Here is a 15,807-nt window from a genome sequence, read left to right as displayed (position 1 = left end):
TTTACAGCTGATTGACTGCAGTCCAAACAATTTCCATCTTGAAATAAGTAATTCATAGAATGTTAGTGAATGAGGCACACTCTACATAAAAACACACATTTAAAGAAAAAACAGTTACTCACATTCTCGTAACTGTTGTTCTTCAAGATGTGTTGTTCATGTCCATTCTAATCAGGTGTGTGCGTGTGCAAAGCAGCCGAAACATTTTTTTCCCCTAGCAGTATCCATTGGGTTGGTCCAGGCGCCCCCTGGAGTGGTGCCATCATGGCACTCAACATAGGACCCTACTGACACGCCACCCCTCAGTTCCTTCTTGCTGGGTATGTCGACAGAGAGGTAGGAGGGAGGGTATGGGAATGGACATGAACAACACATCTCGAAGAACAGTTATGAGAAGGTGAGTAACCATTTTTTCTTCTTCAGGCACTTGTTCATGACAATTCCAATCAGGTGACTCCCAAGGCTAAGTTCAGGAGGCGGGGTCGGTGTTGTCCGCTGACTGGAGCACAACTCTAGCAAAGGCCGCATCATCTCTGGCCAATTGGGTAAATTGCATAATGCGCAGTGAAATATGTATGGAGGACTACGTCATCACACTGCATATTCCGTGAGTCGGAACTTGCGCCAGGAACACTGCTGAAGAAGCCTACACCTTAGTGGAGTGCATTGTGAGCAGAGGGGCAGGCACCTCTGCCAGGTTATACCATTCACGGATGTAGGACATGATCCACAAGGAAGCTCGTTGGGAGGAGACTGGAAGACCCTTCGTCCTGTCTGCCACGGCCACAAACAGTTGAATGGACTTCCTAAACAGCTTCTTTCTTTCAATGTAAAAGGCTAGTGCTCTGTGGACATTCAATGAGTGAAGCCTCTGCTCCCTGCTGCTTAAGTGCAGCTGAGGATAGTGTCATAACCTCAGGGGTTCCCCGGGGGAAGGCAGATCAGCACTGCAGGTTGCTAATGCTGTTGCAAGCATCGCAAGGCATTTTGGGGAGGGTCAAAGGCATGAGTGGAGTGTGGGAGATTCTTTTGCAGGCTGCAAGAGGCCAAAGGGGGAAGGAGAAAGAGCTGAGAAAGGATTAACTCAACAATGCAGCTAGCAAGCTCAGTCCGACAATAAGACGCTGGCTCCAGTCCAAGGTCATGGACTGGAAGTTTGACATAGACGAGAAGTTTGTCTCTCACCCAGCCACAGCCAGCCATGAGAAAACCAGGACTGCAGAGATGCAAAACACAGACGAGATGACGACGGGGGCGGGGGGGAGGGGGCAGAGCTTCATGTCCCTGGAGCCGCTGTGTTTTGGGAAAGCAAAGATGACCACAGAAAGCCGGTTAGGACTGGCACAAAGAGCACCAGGAACAGAGGTCACAGAATGGAACACTCCCAAAAGGAACCCAAAGCTTAAAACCCTCCTGAGAGCTGGAGTAATTCAGAGATCACAGCGGACCCTGACAACCCGAGCACGGGACAAGAACTCCCATCCACCCCACACCCCCTCTTCTTCTTACGTTACACCCAGGCTTGGCCAGCCTCGGGTAGTGCAGATGTGAATATGAAAGTGGGTTAGGGCTTGGGACACTAACGCTTTCTTCCTTCCTCTGAGTGACGTGGGGAACCCCTCCCACCCCAGCACTCTCTGCTGTTATTTCATTATTTTATCAATAAAGCTTTAAAACTTAGATACTTGGTGTGTTTCGTCATCTCACGCCCAAATGATCCTGTGGCCTCAGCCTGATCACCTGACGCCTCAGGCAGATTGGTAACAGAAATCTGTCACAATAGAACACTGGGAGAAAGATGTCCTGCATGATATGAAATTGGGAGACAACCTTCAGGAGGAAAGCTGAATGTGGCCTGAGCTTGTCCTTATAGAACTCGGTGTAAGGGGGCTCTGATATTAGGGTGTTGAGCTCAGACACCCTCCTGGCTGAGGTTATCACTACCAGAAACACTACCATGTATGACAGATAGAGCAGAGAACAAGTTGCCAGTCCAAATTGATGGGTCTGTCCTTCGAACCAAAGGACTAGAGTGAGGTCTCAGGTTGGGGCCAGATATATCGAACACGTGGATATAACCTGCTGAGACCTTTCAGAAAATGGCTGACCATAGGGCTGGCAAAGACTGACCGGCCCTCTGCGCCTGGATGGAAGGCAGAGATGGCCGCCAAGTGAACCCTTATTGATGACATGGACAGTTCCTGCTGCTTGAGATGGAGAAGGTAGTCCAGTATGAGTGATATAAAGGTGAGCGTCGGGGATAAATGATGCTGTGCCGACCAGATTGAGAATCTCTTCCACTTGGCAAAGTAGGTAGCCCTGATGGAGGGTTTCCTACTGCCATGGAGGACTTGTCTAACGAGGTCCAAACAGAAGAGCTCCAGGGGGTTCAGCCATGGAGCTTCCATGCCATGAGGTGTAACGACTCGAGGTTCGGGTGCTGGAGACAGCAGTGATCCCGAGATATTAAGTCTGGGAGGAGTGGCAAGGTGACTGGGGCTTCCACAGACATTTCCACAAGAGATGTGTACCATTGTTGGTGGGGCCAGGCTGGAGCTGTCAATATACTGAAGCCTCTTCCCTTCGTATCTTGAGAAGCACCTTGTGAATGAGAGGAATGGGTGAGAACGCGTAGAGGAGATGGCCTCTCCATAGGAGGATGAACGCATCAACGATAGAGGCTGGGCTGTGATTCAGGAAGGAGCAAAACCGCTGGAACTTCCTGTTACATCGTGTGGCGAACAGATACATCTAGGGAAAACCCCACCGTTGAAAGATGGAGTTGGCGACATCCAGGCATAGGGACCACTTGTGGCCATGAAATAACCTGCTGAGACCGTCTGCCAACTTGTTCTGTACTCTCAGGAGGTATGATGCTTTCAGGTGTATCAAATGAGCTACACAGAAGTCCCACAGCATGAGGGCTTCCTGGCACAGTGGAGAAGAGCATACACCCTCCTGTTTGTTGATATAGAACATCGCCGTGGTGTTGTCTGGCATAACTGATACACATCTCCCTGTCACGTGGTCTCGGAAAGTCTGGCATGCCAGGCGCACCGCTCTCAGCTCTCTGACATTGATGTGGAGAGCGAGTTCCACCTAAAACCAGAGGCCTTATGTCCTGAGGTCTCCCAGATGTGCTCCCCAGCCCAAGGCTGATGCGTCCATCACTAGCAAGTGGGATGTCTGAGGACCGGTGAAGGGGACCCCTGTACACACTACCTGCTGGTCCAGCTACCACTGGAGGGAGTCGAGGACTGGGTGAGGCAGAGTCACGACCCTGTCCAAACTGTCCCGAGTCGGCAAATAAACTGAGGCTCGCCACGATTGGAGAGGACGGAGTCTGAGCGTGGTGTGCTGCATCACATAAGTACAAGAGGCCATCCTGTCCTAGAAGTTTCAGGCAATTCCTTGCTGTGATGGTAAGAAACTGCCTGAGACTTTGAATGATGTCACCCAGGGCCAGAAACCTCGCTTCTGGGAGATGTGCCCTGGCCTGTGTAGAGTCTAGTACCTCCCCTATGAACTCTATCCGCTATACAGGAGACAGAGTCGATTTCCCCATGTTCAGGAGAAGGCCCAGTTAGTTGAACGTCGTTCTTATGAAGTTGACTTGTGCCTCTACTTGAGCCCTGGACCAGCCCTTGATCAGCCAGTTGTCAAGGTAACAAAACACTTGTACCTGGCGCCTACATAGGAATGTAGCCACGACTGCCATACACTTGGTAAACACACGAGGCACTGCTGATAGGCCAAAAGGGAGGACTGAACCGGTAGTGTTTGTTGCTCACCTTCTGGACCTCGTATGGCAGACCTGAGACCTGGAGACAGGAGCCCCTTCTCATGGCAACCCTGGTAGCCATCACCCAAGTGACTGCATCAGCCCCATACAGAGTGGCCTAGAGTGAAACTCGAGAAATGAGCTTGTCCTCCTCAACCAGGGCCAAGAATTCGGCATGGGAGTCCTGCGGCAGCAGCTCTACGAACTTTGCCATTGCCCCGCATGTATTGTAGCAGTAGCTACTGACAATGGCCTGCTGATTAGAAATGCGGAGCTGCAAGCCACCAGTGGAGTAGACTTTTCTCCCAAAACAGCTGAGTCGTTTCACCTCCCAATTCTTTGGGGAGGGAACTTGGTAGCCCTGGCGTTCACGTTGGTTAGCAGCGTCCATGACCAGGGAATCTGGTGAAGGATGGGTATACAAGTGCTCGTAGCCCCTGGATGGCACAAAATAGTGTCTTTCATTGCGCTTAGCCATAGGGGGCAATGAAGCTGGGGTCTGCCACAAGGTTTTTATGGTGTCAACAATCGTCTTTATGAAGGATAGGGCAATACGTGTCGGTCTGGAGGAGGTGAGGATATCCACCATTGGATCTGCGTCCTTCACTACCTCCTCTGCCTGAATGCCCAGGCTCTGGGTATCCCTCTTCAGCAATTGCTGTAGGACCCTGTTGTCCTGCAGGACTGGGGCTCCCGAAGTGCCTGCCAGCGCTTCATCTGAAGAGGGAAAGGAAGAGACCCCCACAAGGAGTGGCTGCTCTCTTCCCTCTGCACCCAAGGGGTCCCATGGCACTTGGGGATCCTGGACTGGAGCAAAAACATACTGTACAGAGCCCCTCAGTGCTGGAGCTGTATACGTCAGTGCTGAGGCTGTCGGTGCCGAAGTTGTCAAAGCCAGAACCGATGGTGTCGGGGCTGTCGGTGCCGAGGTCGTCAGCGCTGATACCAGTGGGGCTGCTGAAGAGGTTGGGATGGTGGCATCAAGGAGCGACGGAACTACCCCCGACCCTATCGATGCTGACTGTGCCGGAGGGAGTACGAAAGTGGCCGAGGCACTGCCATGCCCTGGAATGTGACCCTTGGCCTTGGTGAAAGGCACAGGGACGCCAAAAGGGCCACTGTGCCAAGGGCTGCCACTGCACGGGCCATGATGCTGGGTAAGGGTGCCGGTCTCGTGATGACCTGGACCATCTACTTCTGCTCCTGTGAGATCGATAGGAGTCCAACTCTGACTCCGAGGTCTCTGAAAAGGAGGACCATGGAGGAGTGGTATTTTGAGGCACAGAGGGTCCACACCAAGGGCTCGGGACCAGCAAGGCTGCTAACCCTGTTCTGGCGCCGGGGAGCGGTGCACCAGGACTGGAGACCACCGGGACATCATTGCAGGTTTTCCCCTTGGCAGTGCCAGGGGAGCAACCGGTGCTGGTGACCTATCTCGTCTCGGCGGGAAGAATGGTGCCATGAGCTGGAGCAGGTCCCAGGCTGCCTCAAACACCTCCAGGGTCAACGGGAGATGTCATTGTCAGCTCAGCCTTGGCAAGCAAGAAGGGCTCCACCTAACGAAGAGAGGGAAGAGCATCCTCACAAGCAGGCTGGCTAACCTAGTGAGGAGGGCTTTAAACTAGGTTCACCGGGGGAAGGAGACCAAAGCCCTGAGGTAAGCAGGTAAGTGGGATACTGGGAGGAAGCACGAGCAGGAGAGTGCGAGAGGGGAGGGCTCCTGCCTCATACATAGAAAGAGGGACGATCAGCGAGTTATCTCAAGTGCCTATACACAAATGCAAAAAGCCTGGGAAACAAGCAGGGAGAACTGGAAGTCCTGGCACAGTCAAGGATTATGATGTGATTGGAATAAAAGAGACTTGGTGGGATAAGTCACATGACTGGAGTACTGTCATAGATGGATATAAACTGTTCAGGAAGGACAGGCAGGACACAAAAGGTTGGGGAGTTGCATTGTATGTTAGACAGCAGTATGACTGCTCAGAGCTCCAATATGAAACTGTAGAAAAACCAGAGAGTCTCCAGATTAAGTTTAGAAGTTTGAGCAACAAGGGTGATCTCATGGTGGGAGTCTGCGATAGACCACCGAACCAGGGGGATGAGGTGGACGAGGCTTTCTTCCGGCAACTAACCGAAGTTACGAGATTGCAGGCCCTGGTTCTCATGGGAGACTTCAATCACCCTGATATCTGCTGGGAGAGCAATACAGCGGTGCACAGACAATCCAGGAAGTTTTTGGAAACTGTAGGGGAAAATTTCTTGGTGCAAATGCTGGAGGAACCAACTAGGGACAGAGCTCTTCTTGACCTGCTGATCACAAACTGGGAAGAATTAGTAGGGGAAGCAAAAGTGGATGGGAACCCGGGAGGCAGTGACCATGAAATGGTCACATTCAAGAACCTGACAAAAGGAAGAAAGGAGAGCAGCAGAATACGGACCCTGGACTTCAGAAAAACAGACTTTGACTCCCTCAGGGAACTGATGAAGGACCCTGGGAGAATAACATGAGGGGGAAAGGAGTCCAGGAGAGCTGGCTGTATTTTAAAGAATCCTTATTGAGGTTACAGAGACAAACCATCCCGATATGTAGAAAGAATAGTAAATATGGCAGGCGAAATCCTTAACAGTGAAATCTTTGCTGATTTTACACACAAAAAAGAAGCTTACAAGTGGAAGATTGGATAAATGACCAGGGATGAGTATAAAAATATTGCTCAGGCATGCAGGAGTGAAATCAGGAAGGCCAAATCACACCTGGAGTTGCAGCTACCAAGAGATGTTAAGAGTAACAAGAAGGGTTTCTTCAGGTACGTTAGCAACAAGAAGAAAGGCAAGGAAAGTGTGGGCCCCTAACTGAATGAGGGAGGCAACCTAGTGACAGAGGATGTGGAAAAAGCTAATGTACTCAATGCTTTTTTTGCCTCTGTCTTCACGAACAAGGTCAGCTCCCAGACTACTGCATTAGGCAGCACAGCATGGGGAGGAGGTGACCAGCCCTCTGTGGAGAAAGAAGTGGTTTGAGACTATTTAGAAAAGCTGGATGAGCACAAGTCCATGGGGCCGGATGCGCTGCATCCAAGAGTGCTAAAGAAGTTGGCGGATGCGATTGCAGAGCCATTGGCCATTATCTTTGAAAACTCATGGTGATCGGGGGAGGTCCCAAATGACTGGAAAAAGGCTAATTTAGTGCCCATCTTTAAAAAAAGGGGATTTTTTTTAAAAAGGAGAAGGAAGATTTGGGGAACTACAGGCCAGTCAGCCTCACCTCAGTCCCTGGAAAAATCATGGAGCAGGTCCTCGAGGAATCAATTCTGAAGCACTTAGAGGAGAGGAAAGTGATCAGGAACAGTCAGCATGGATTCACCAAGGGCAAGTCATGCCTGACTAATCTAATTGCCTTCTATAACGAGATAACTGGCTCTGTGGATGACGGGGAAAAGCAGTGGACGTGTTACTCCTTGACTTTAGCAAAGCTTTTGACAGTCTCCCACAATATTCTTGCAAGCAAGTTAAAGTAGTATGGGCTGGATGAATGGACTATAAGGTGGACAGAAAGCTGGCTAGATTGTCGGGCTCAACGGGTAGTGATCAATGGCTCCATATCTAGTTGGCAGCCGGTATCAAGTGCAACGCCCTAAGGATCAGTCCTCAGGCCGGTTTTGTTCAATATCTTCATTAATGATCTGGAGGATGGTGTGGATTGCACCCTCAGCAAGTTTGCAGATGACACTGAACTGGGAGGAGAGATAGATACGCTGGAGGGTAGGGATAGGATACAGAGGGACCTAGACAAATTGGAGGATTGGGCCAAAAGAAATCCTATGAGGTTCAACAAAGACAAGTGCAGAGTCCTGCACTTAGGACGGAAGAATCCCATGTACCGCTAAAGACTAGGGACCGAATGGCTATGCAGCAGTTCTGCAGAAAAGGACCGAGGGGTTACGGTGGACGAGAAGCTGGATATGAGTCAACAGTGTGCCCTTGTTGCCAAGAGGGCCAATGGTATTTTGGGATGTATTAAGTAGGGGCATTGCCAACAGATCGAGGGACATGATCATTCCCCTCTATTCGACATTGGTGAGGCCTCCTCTGGAGTACTGTGTCCAGTTTTGGGCCCCACACTACAAGAAGGATGTGGAAAAATTGGAATGAGTCCAGCAGAGGGCAACAAAAATGATTAGGGGACTGGAACGCATGACTTATGAGGAGAGGCTGAGGGAACTGGGATTGTTAAGTCTGTGGAAGAGAAGAATGAGGTGGGATTTGATAGGTGCTTTCAACTACCTGAAAGGGGGTTCCAAAGAGGATGGATCTCGACTGTTCTCAGTGGTAGCAGATGACAGAACGAGGAGTATTGGTCTCAAGTTGTAATGGGGGAGGTTTAGGTTGGATATTAGGAAAAGCTTTTTCACTAGGAGGGTGGTGAAACACTGGAATGCATTCCCTAGGAAGGTGGTGGAATCTCCTGAGGTTTGAGGTTTTTTTGGAATGAGGTTTTTAAGGTCAGGCTTGACAAAGCCCTGGCTGGGATAATTTAGTTGGGGATTGGTCCTGCTTTGAGGACGGGGTTGGATTAGATGACCTCCTGAGGTCCCTTCCAACCCTGATATTCTATGATTCTATGGTCCGGACTTGCCCGCTCCTCCACGGGGGCAGGAGTTGACGTGACCATCTCTGGCAGTGGGGCCGAAGTAGTGTGACCTGACTTGAGTCTCACAATGGCCGGTACCTTGGGTCTAGTTGTGGGGAAGGGGAAAAACAACCCCTCTCTGGCCTCCTCTTCTTCTGCGGCATCGGCAATTGAGACCTGTGCCTGTCTGTGGTATGTGAGCCACAAGTGGAGCCATGACGGTGCCGAGACTCCTTGTCTTTACTTGGCACCGATCTCTGTACTGATGGTGCAGCGGCACTGCGTATTGAGGAGAAGGTACTCGGCACCAGGTTGGTTGGACTGGGGCTGGAGTGCCGCTTCCATTAGTATGATCTTCAGGCGCTGATCTCTGTCTTTCAGTGTCCTGGGGAAAAACCCCCCGTGCAGATCCTACAGCTATCCTTCTGATGGCTCTCCCCTAGACACTTCAAACATGAAGTGTGAGGATCGTTTCTAGGCATACACTTGCTGCAGACTTCACAGGCTTTGAAACCAGGAGACCACAGCATGCCCTAGTGCCGGGACAGTGCTGGAGGGGAAACCCCTCAAAAGAAAACTTAAGAACTAAGTAAAGTACCTACTAACTACTTAAACACTAAGTACAAAAACTAATGAATAACTATATACAGACTGGCACCTTAGAGAATTGGTTAGTCTCTAAGGTGCCACAAGTACTCCTTTTCTTTTTGCGAATACAGATTAACACGGCTGTTACTCTGAAACCTATATACAGATTGCCAAATGCGCTTGTCATGACAAGAGCAAGGGGAAGTTCCAGCTAACTGTCACTGGCGGTAAGAAGGAACTGAGGAGGTGGTGTGTGGGCAGGGCGCTATATTGAGCACCTTGATGGTGCCACTCCAGGGGGCGCTGGGACCAACCCGATAGATACTGTTAGGGGAAAAATCTTCCGGCTGCCGTGCAGGCATGCACACGTACACACACCTGACTGCAACTGACATGAACAACCCTTCAAAGAGGAAATTAGATTTGTAACCATTAAATTCTAAAGGACAGCAAAATCTGAAAATAAGAAAATGGAAGTTTCATACTGGCTTGAAAAGTGAAAGACTTGTAGGTAGGCAAATAAAACTGCAAAACATAAAACTGGTTTTTGAAAAGGAGTACAATTAAGTCAAAAGGCTGGACTATTAGATATGTACTCTACATTCACCTACCAGATAATTCTCAAAAAGAACAAAATCAATGGATGCAAAAAAATCACTTTTATGGATTTAATAAACACATTATTCTCCCAACAACCTCAAACAAAATGGGTACAGTACATGAAGCAGACAATGAGAGCTAAAGTGGGTGTTCCAATCTTTATGGTGACCTTCAAGAAAAAAAAAATTCAGCTTACTGCCTTTTTTTGCTTCTCTGTGATGTATAAACAGGGTCCAAATTTTTTTTGTTTTCCTTATTTTAAAATTAGAAATGTAGGTGTTGTCTACCCTGGAAGCGTCAATGATGACTGGTAAGAGCATCACACAAACATGCTGAAAACAGCAGCAGGTCCTCCAACAAAATCAGAGAAGATGTCAGACTTGAAATTAAATATTTCTAACTTTAAAAGTAATCAGAAAAAACACTTTTTAAAAAGCCAAAACAAACCTACTCGACTTCTGGCTTTATATATTGTAGAACAACACAAGGATATAAATCCTTTTCTGTCTCCCAAATCCTTTGCATGTCACTTTTGACTTTCACCATGAGAGTTGTTTTGCCAGGAATTGGAAGTCTTGCTAGCCAGAGACATACTTGTGGGGTTTTTTGGTTGTTGTGGTTGTTGTAAGTGGACAATTTTGGGGGGTGCATGGGCAAGTAAAATAGAACAGACTAACACTTAGAAAAACTCTCCAAGAAAATCAAATTGATAGGCACCCAGCCTGCATGCCATAAACATTAACCAAATTCTGCTTTTGGTTTTGCTCTTGAAAGTCCACTGAGCAGAATTTTGCACTATTGTTCTAAGAATTCAACATGCCTTAGGTAACTTATTTTTATAAAAGTTTATCACAACGTAAAAAGAAAAGGAGTACTTGTGGCACCTTAGAGACTAACCAATTTATTTGAGCATAAGCTTTCGGGAGCTACAGCTCACTTCATCAGAGCTTATGGTCAAATAAATTGGTTAGTCTCTAAAGTGCCACAAGTACTCCTTTTCTTTTTGCAAATACAGACTAACAAGGCTGTTACTCTGAAACCTATCACAATGTAGTAAACTTGAAATTAAAATATAGATTTACTTGATCTATATTTTCCAGCCTTCTAGACACTATTGAAGATGGTTTTTATTTCAAACAAAATCTGTCTCCTCCTAATCCCATCTTTTCTCTAGCTAGAAACTACAGTGAAACTTCAATCCTCCATAGAGAAGGCTGACACTAAAACAAGTGTCATGTCATCAGTTTCAGAACTACATCTTCACTGCTGGACCAAAAAGGTACATAGTACAAAGCTGCAAAGTCTCACTTAATGATAAAAAGGCAACAATATTTCTTACATATTTTAATCCAACAACCATTTGTCTGGTTATTTATATGGCCCTCACCCCCCACAATATCTGAGTACCTACCAAAGAAACAAAGAACACGATTCTCTCCACCCTTCCCCTTGGTTCTACTTCCTTTAGTAGTACTTTTTCCAGTGGCTCTGTTTTAAACCTGATTTAATCTGAAGCTCTTCTCCAACCCCCAATTATGGAAGAAATCCTTAGTGTTAAATATTAGATGTAATTTTTGTAAAGGCCAAGGGATTTGTTTATATTAACAACTGTGATCTACAAAAGGCAACAGATAATACACACTGTAGCTTCCTGCACCAAGCCCAATCTCATTCCAATCTGTACTAAATTATGTCAGATTATGTTCTGGCACATCAAGCTGTAACATATCAAATACACCACTGAAAGTCGTAATGGTTCACAGAGAAATATTTATGTTCTCACTGGAAATAAACTCTTCCATTTTTCCTCTGAGAAGACAGCTACCAGTTTACCTGCAACTGTCAGGTGTCACCAGCCTATTTCCTTTCTGATGCATAGGAACTCTCTCTCAATCTCTAATATGGGTAAACCAGAGAATTGAGATACTTACTTCATACAATATGCAGGCACCAAGCCACGCCACACTTCTCTTCCTTATGAAACGTCCCTTTCAATACAAATGTAATGACGCCGTCACTGCCCTGCTCCAGCTAGTATACTAATGTTTATATTTGGCAACACTGTCTTCATGCTTCTAGCTGAACTTTTTGAAGTAACACCTGGTAACAATGACGGAGTTCTCTATATGTACTCTTTTTCAAGATTTTTTTAAAAAAAAAAAGTGTCATCCATTTTCAACTTTAAACCTTTTTTTAAAAAGGAAAACCTTATACAGCAACTTCTACAGTTGAACTGTTTGATAAAATATTCTCATTTTTGTTAATTTTCTTACAGCTGATTTAATTTTTCTGAAGCAGAACAAAAAACTATAGTTCATGTATTTATCACTAGAGTGACTTACACTGCAAATGCTCACGATGATTATTGTGAATTAGTCAAGAAAAAAATACCACAAAATCATGCAAAGGGCTCACCACAGGACTACTTCGAGCTGAACTTGCTCTCGAAGAATAACTGTATTCAGATGGCTATAGACAAAAGTTATGAGGAAGAAAGATTTTATAATTTTTAATCTTTACATTAGTAAAAGTTTTCAGAAAATAAGCTAATTAGACTTACAGTGTGAGAGTTATAGGAGCTATATAATCCATTACCACACAATGATGCCTGGGAAACAAAGGGAATGGATCATTGTTTATAACTAGTGTCAAAATAATTAAAATGTGACAACTTCGAGTCATGCAAGATAATAATTCTACTACTGTGCAATCAAACTTCACCCTTATGATATTCAGTTTCCATGCATTTTCCACCAAAGGCTGTACTTTTTGAAAGGGGGTAGGGCCAAACTTGTATTTCCTTTTTGTCACCACTTCCTCCCGTCATACAGGGAATTCTCTAAGAGGAAATCAGACTATTCTGTTAAAAGGGTCAGATTTTTTTTAAAAAAACAAAACTATTTTTAAATAGTATTTTAAACCTTAACTATGTTTAACCAAAAGGTTAACATTTAAATTACACTTTACATTTTCAGTTTTATTTATGCTGTTTATCTTTTTGAATTTCACTCAGCTTGAACAAAAACTAGATGAGCGTTTCAGTGAAGATGCTACCTATGCCTACAAGAAGGCTTCTCCCATTGGCGTAGATAATCCACCTCCACAAGAGGTGGCAGCTATGTTGACAAAAGAAGCCCTCCCACAGTAATGACAACTTCAAGAGATCAAAAATCATGAGCCAGACGCCCAAAAATCACGAGATTTTTAAAGATGATTACATCGTGTTTCTTAGGTCAGTCTCTTGATTTTTGAACTCCTCCTGCCCATCCCCAGAGTGTGTGCATGTTACAATTAGTATTGCTCACTACATATACTAGAGAAGCTGATTTTGGCCCTTGCTGCAGGGGCTCTCACCCCCACATCTGCCCATCTCCTGCCCAGCAATTAATCCTGTCCTCTAGTCACTCATCAGTTCTGTCTCCCCTCAACGCCCCCTCAATTCAGCTCCCCATCAGTTCAGTTCCCTCACCCCCAGCACCACCATCCCATCAGTTCAGGCACTGACCCCATCAATCCCCACTGCCATCAGTTCAGCACTCACCCCATCTGCTCAGAACCCACAATCAATAAAAAAAACCCCCCTTCCCCCCCCCCCCTCATGTCAGCATGCAGGCCATAGCTCCAGCCACTACAGCGATTTCTAACTAAAAGTAATCCTGACTCATGATCTGTGAATAGAATTCGCAAATGTCAGGATTTTTTTTTCTTAGAAATCATGACTCTCATGATTAATTCACGAGAATTTTGTGAATTCTCACATTTTTTTTGTCTGCTCCCGTTAAGAGCGCTGTCTGGATGGGGGGTTAGGTCGATATAACTATGTTGTTCAGGGTACTACATCACTCAGACGTAGTTATATTGACCTATCCTCCTGTGCAGACCATGCTACGTCAATGGGAGGGCTTCTCCTATCAACATAGCCACCTCTCATGGAGGTGAAATACCTGTGGATTTTTCACACCCTTGAACAGTGTAGTTATATTGATGTAAATTTATAGGGTAGACCCAGCCTAAGTGCCCATGTAGGCAGAACTAGGCTGATGAAAGAATTCTTCCATTGATTTAGCTACTGCCTCTCAGGGAGGTGGTTTATCTACAGTGCCAGGAGAACCCCTCCTCTCACTGCAGTGAATGTCTACACTGAAGCACTGCTGCAGCAATTTAAGTACAGACAAAGCCGGGGTGGGAGGGGGGGCTCAGTATGTCGTCAACCAATTAATAATAATGCAGAGCTAAGATTCTTTAATATCATATTGATATTCAGGGTTTAATACTTACCCCTAAAAGAACTCAGCATGTGAGTTATTACCAAAATATAGAAAATTATTTAAAGGGAAGCTATCAAAGTTGAGATTCTTCAAATATTAATTGAATCCACCCAAAAATGTGTCAGGCTTACCTTACAAAAAAAAGCAAATAAAACTTAACATAAATCAATACATACACACATACCACCTAACCAAACATGCCAAACCCATGCAGGGGAGGAGGGAGAAAGAAATTGGGCTTGTTTTTGGCTCAATTGGCTTGTGAGAGTTGCTTGTTGGCTAGTTTTTGGCTTGTAGCTTGCTGCTTGTTTGGCTTACAGCTTGTTGTAACTTGTTGCTTCTTTTTTTTGATCGGCTCCCAGCAAGCAGGGGCAAGGAGGGCAGAGAGTGAGGGGTGCACAGTGGGCCCACCACACTCCCAGACTGCACGCTAGTCAGTCACACAGAGTGTTGGGGTTCTTAGGGATTGGCTTGTTTTAGCCTTGTTTTGAAATGGGATTAGCTTGATTTTTGGCTTATTGTGAAAGTTGGCGTGCTTATTTACCACATGAAAGTTGGCAACTGTGCGCCTAACTCTCTAAACAACTTTTACAGGATTCTGATCCTCAGATGATCTGCGAGGTTATATCACAAAAGGAAAATTTCAGAGTTCTGGTCATATACTGCTTACATTATGCTGAAGAGGAGCTTTTCTCTTAAGATGTGTGCTGACATTTAAAAGATCTTGATAGTACAGGAGACAAAGTTTTAAAGCAAACTAATTTTTAGGTTGTGTGGTAGTAACAAGGGAAATAGTGAAGGAAGAGTGACTTTCATCTTTGGGACTTGTCATCTTTTATTGTGTGCCATTAAGTCATTAAAATGACTGAAGAAAAAATAATTTGATGCACAGCAATTTTGTTTTCCTTTATCTTAAAATTATGTCTTTGGAATTTCATAGTGTTTTGCAAGCTAATAATTAGTCTATATTATCAATTATTAATATTTTGGCCAGAGGAGGAATGGGGAGAAAGATTAAGGTGATGTTTAAAAGTGACTCATTTTGTTCTGAACTCAATGGTATAATAATCTGATTAAATGTACACCAGCTGCATTAACACACAGTCAAATCATCATGTTAGTATTTTTTGCAAGGTGATGGTTGGAAGAGGTAAATGTGCATCCAAAATCAGGACAAGATCTCACGTATCATAAGCAGAGCAAGTGGCTTAGGGAACAAATTAAAGACTTTTAGTTATTCTTTTTATTGTCCCAAATTCTCAAAGAAGCTTATGGCCCGCTTGTCCTAGGTGTTGTATAAATAATTGAAAAGCCAAATAAAAAAGTTACCAGAAGGTAGAGCAGTTTCAAGTTGTCTCACCAATGTAACATTACTTAGACACTTTTTTGGTGTGTGTTATTTAAAGGTGGCCAGCAAAGGAAACAAAATTAGAGGCCTGAGGGGGTTTTCTTAAAGTAAAAAAAAAGAAAAAACAAACAAAAAAAAAACCAAAAACAACAAAAAAAACCCCACAGGGGTTGTGTGTCACTTTTAAAACTGGAATTTCATTCTTTGTATAGGCAAGAAGATGAAAAAAAAATCACTAGAGAACTAAGGAAATGTGACATCAAAAGAGCAAAAACAAAATTAACCTACTGGGAAAAAAAAGATCATCAGGGTTTAAATTTTCTTTTTTTTACCAATATCTTAACTGCAATGACTAATTAACATTTTGGATAAAGAAAGCTTTTGTTAAAAAAGCAACAGCGTTGCTCCTTAAATTAAGAGGGTAGAGTTGGCAATTAACATCCCTAACAAAACCAGAACAGATGACATTTGATATCCCTGATATTTCTAAAGTAAAAAACAAGTAGAAAAAAGCATCCTGCATTCCACCCTCTCTTTATAAAGAAATGAGCCACAATTTTAAAAAATCCTGTGGAAGTCACCTTTCAGA

The 15,807-nt window shown here is 45.1% G+C and overlaps 1 protein-coding gene across 7 annotated transcripts in view; it reads right to left on the bottom strand.

Annotated features, from left to right (window-relative positions):
- The window catches only part of LRRFIP2 (LRR binding FLII interacting protein 2), a 138,089-nt gene that overhangs the window by 52,404 nt on the left and 69,878 nt on the right, over positions 1 to 15,807 (bottom strand). For 2 of the 7 annotated variants that reach the window (XM_073333006.1, XM_073333000.1), the window contains 2 exons: positions 12,163 to 12,210; positions 12,018 to 12,071 (listed from right to left, as the gene is read on the bottom strand). The exons of 4 other annotated variants lie outside the window; for them this stretch is intronic. In XM_073333006.1, the coding sequence (XP_073189107.1) occupies positions 12,018 to 12,071; positions 12,163 to 12,210 (102 nt within the window). The remainder of the gene's footprint in view (positions 1 to 12,017; positions 12,072 to 12,162; positions 12,211 to 15,807) is intronic. One more of the 7 variants, XM_073333001.1, reaches the window with a different exon arrangement.

The sequence above is a fragment of the Lepidochelys kempii genome, chromosome 2, assembly GCF_965140265.1.
Source record: "Lepidochelys kempii isolate rLepKem1 chromosome 2, rLepKem1.hap2, whole genome shotgun sequence".
Taxonomy (NCBI): domain Eukaryota; kingdom Metazoa; phylum Chordata; order Testudines; family Cheloniidae; genus Lepidochelys; species Lepidochelys kempii.
This window is presented reverse-complemented; position numbering and strand designations above follow the sequence as displayed.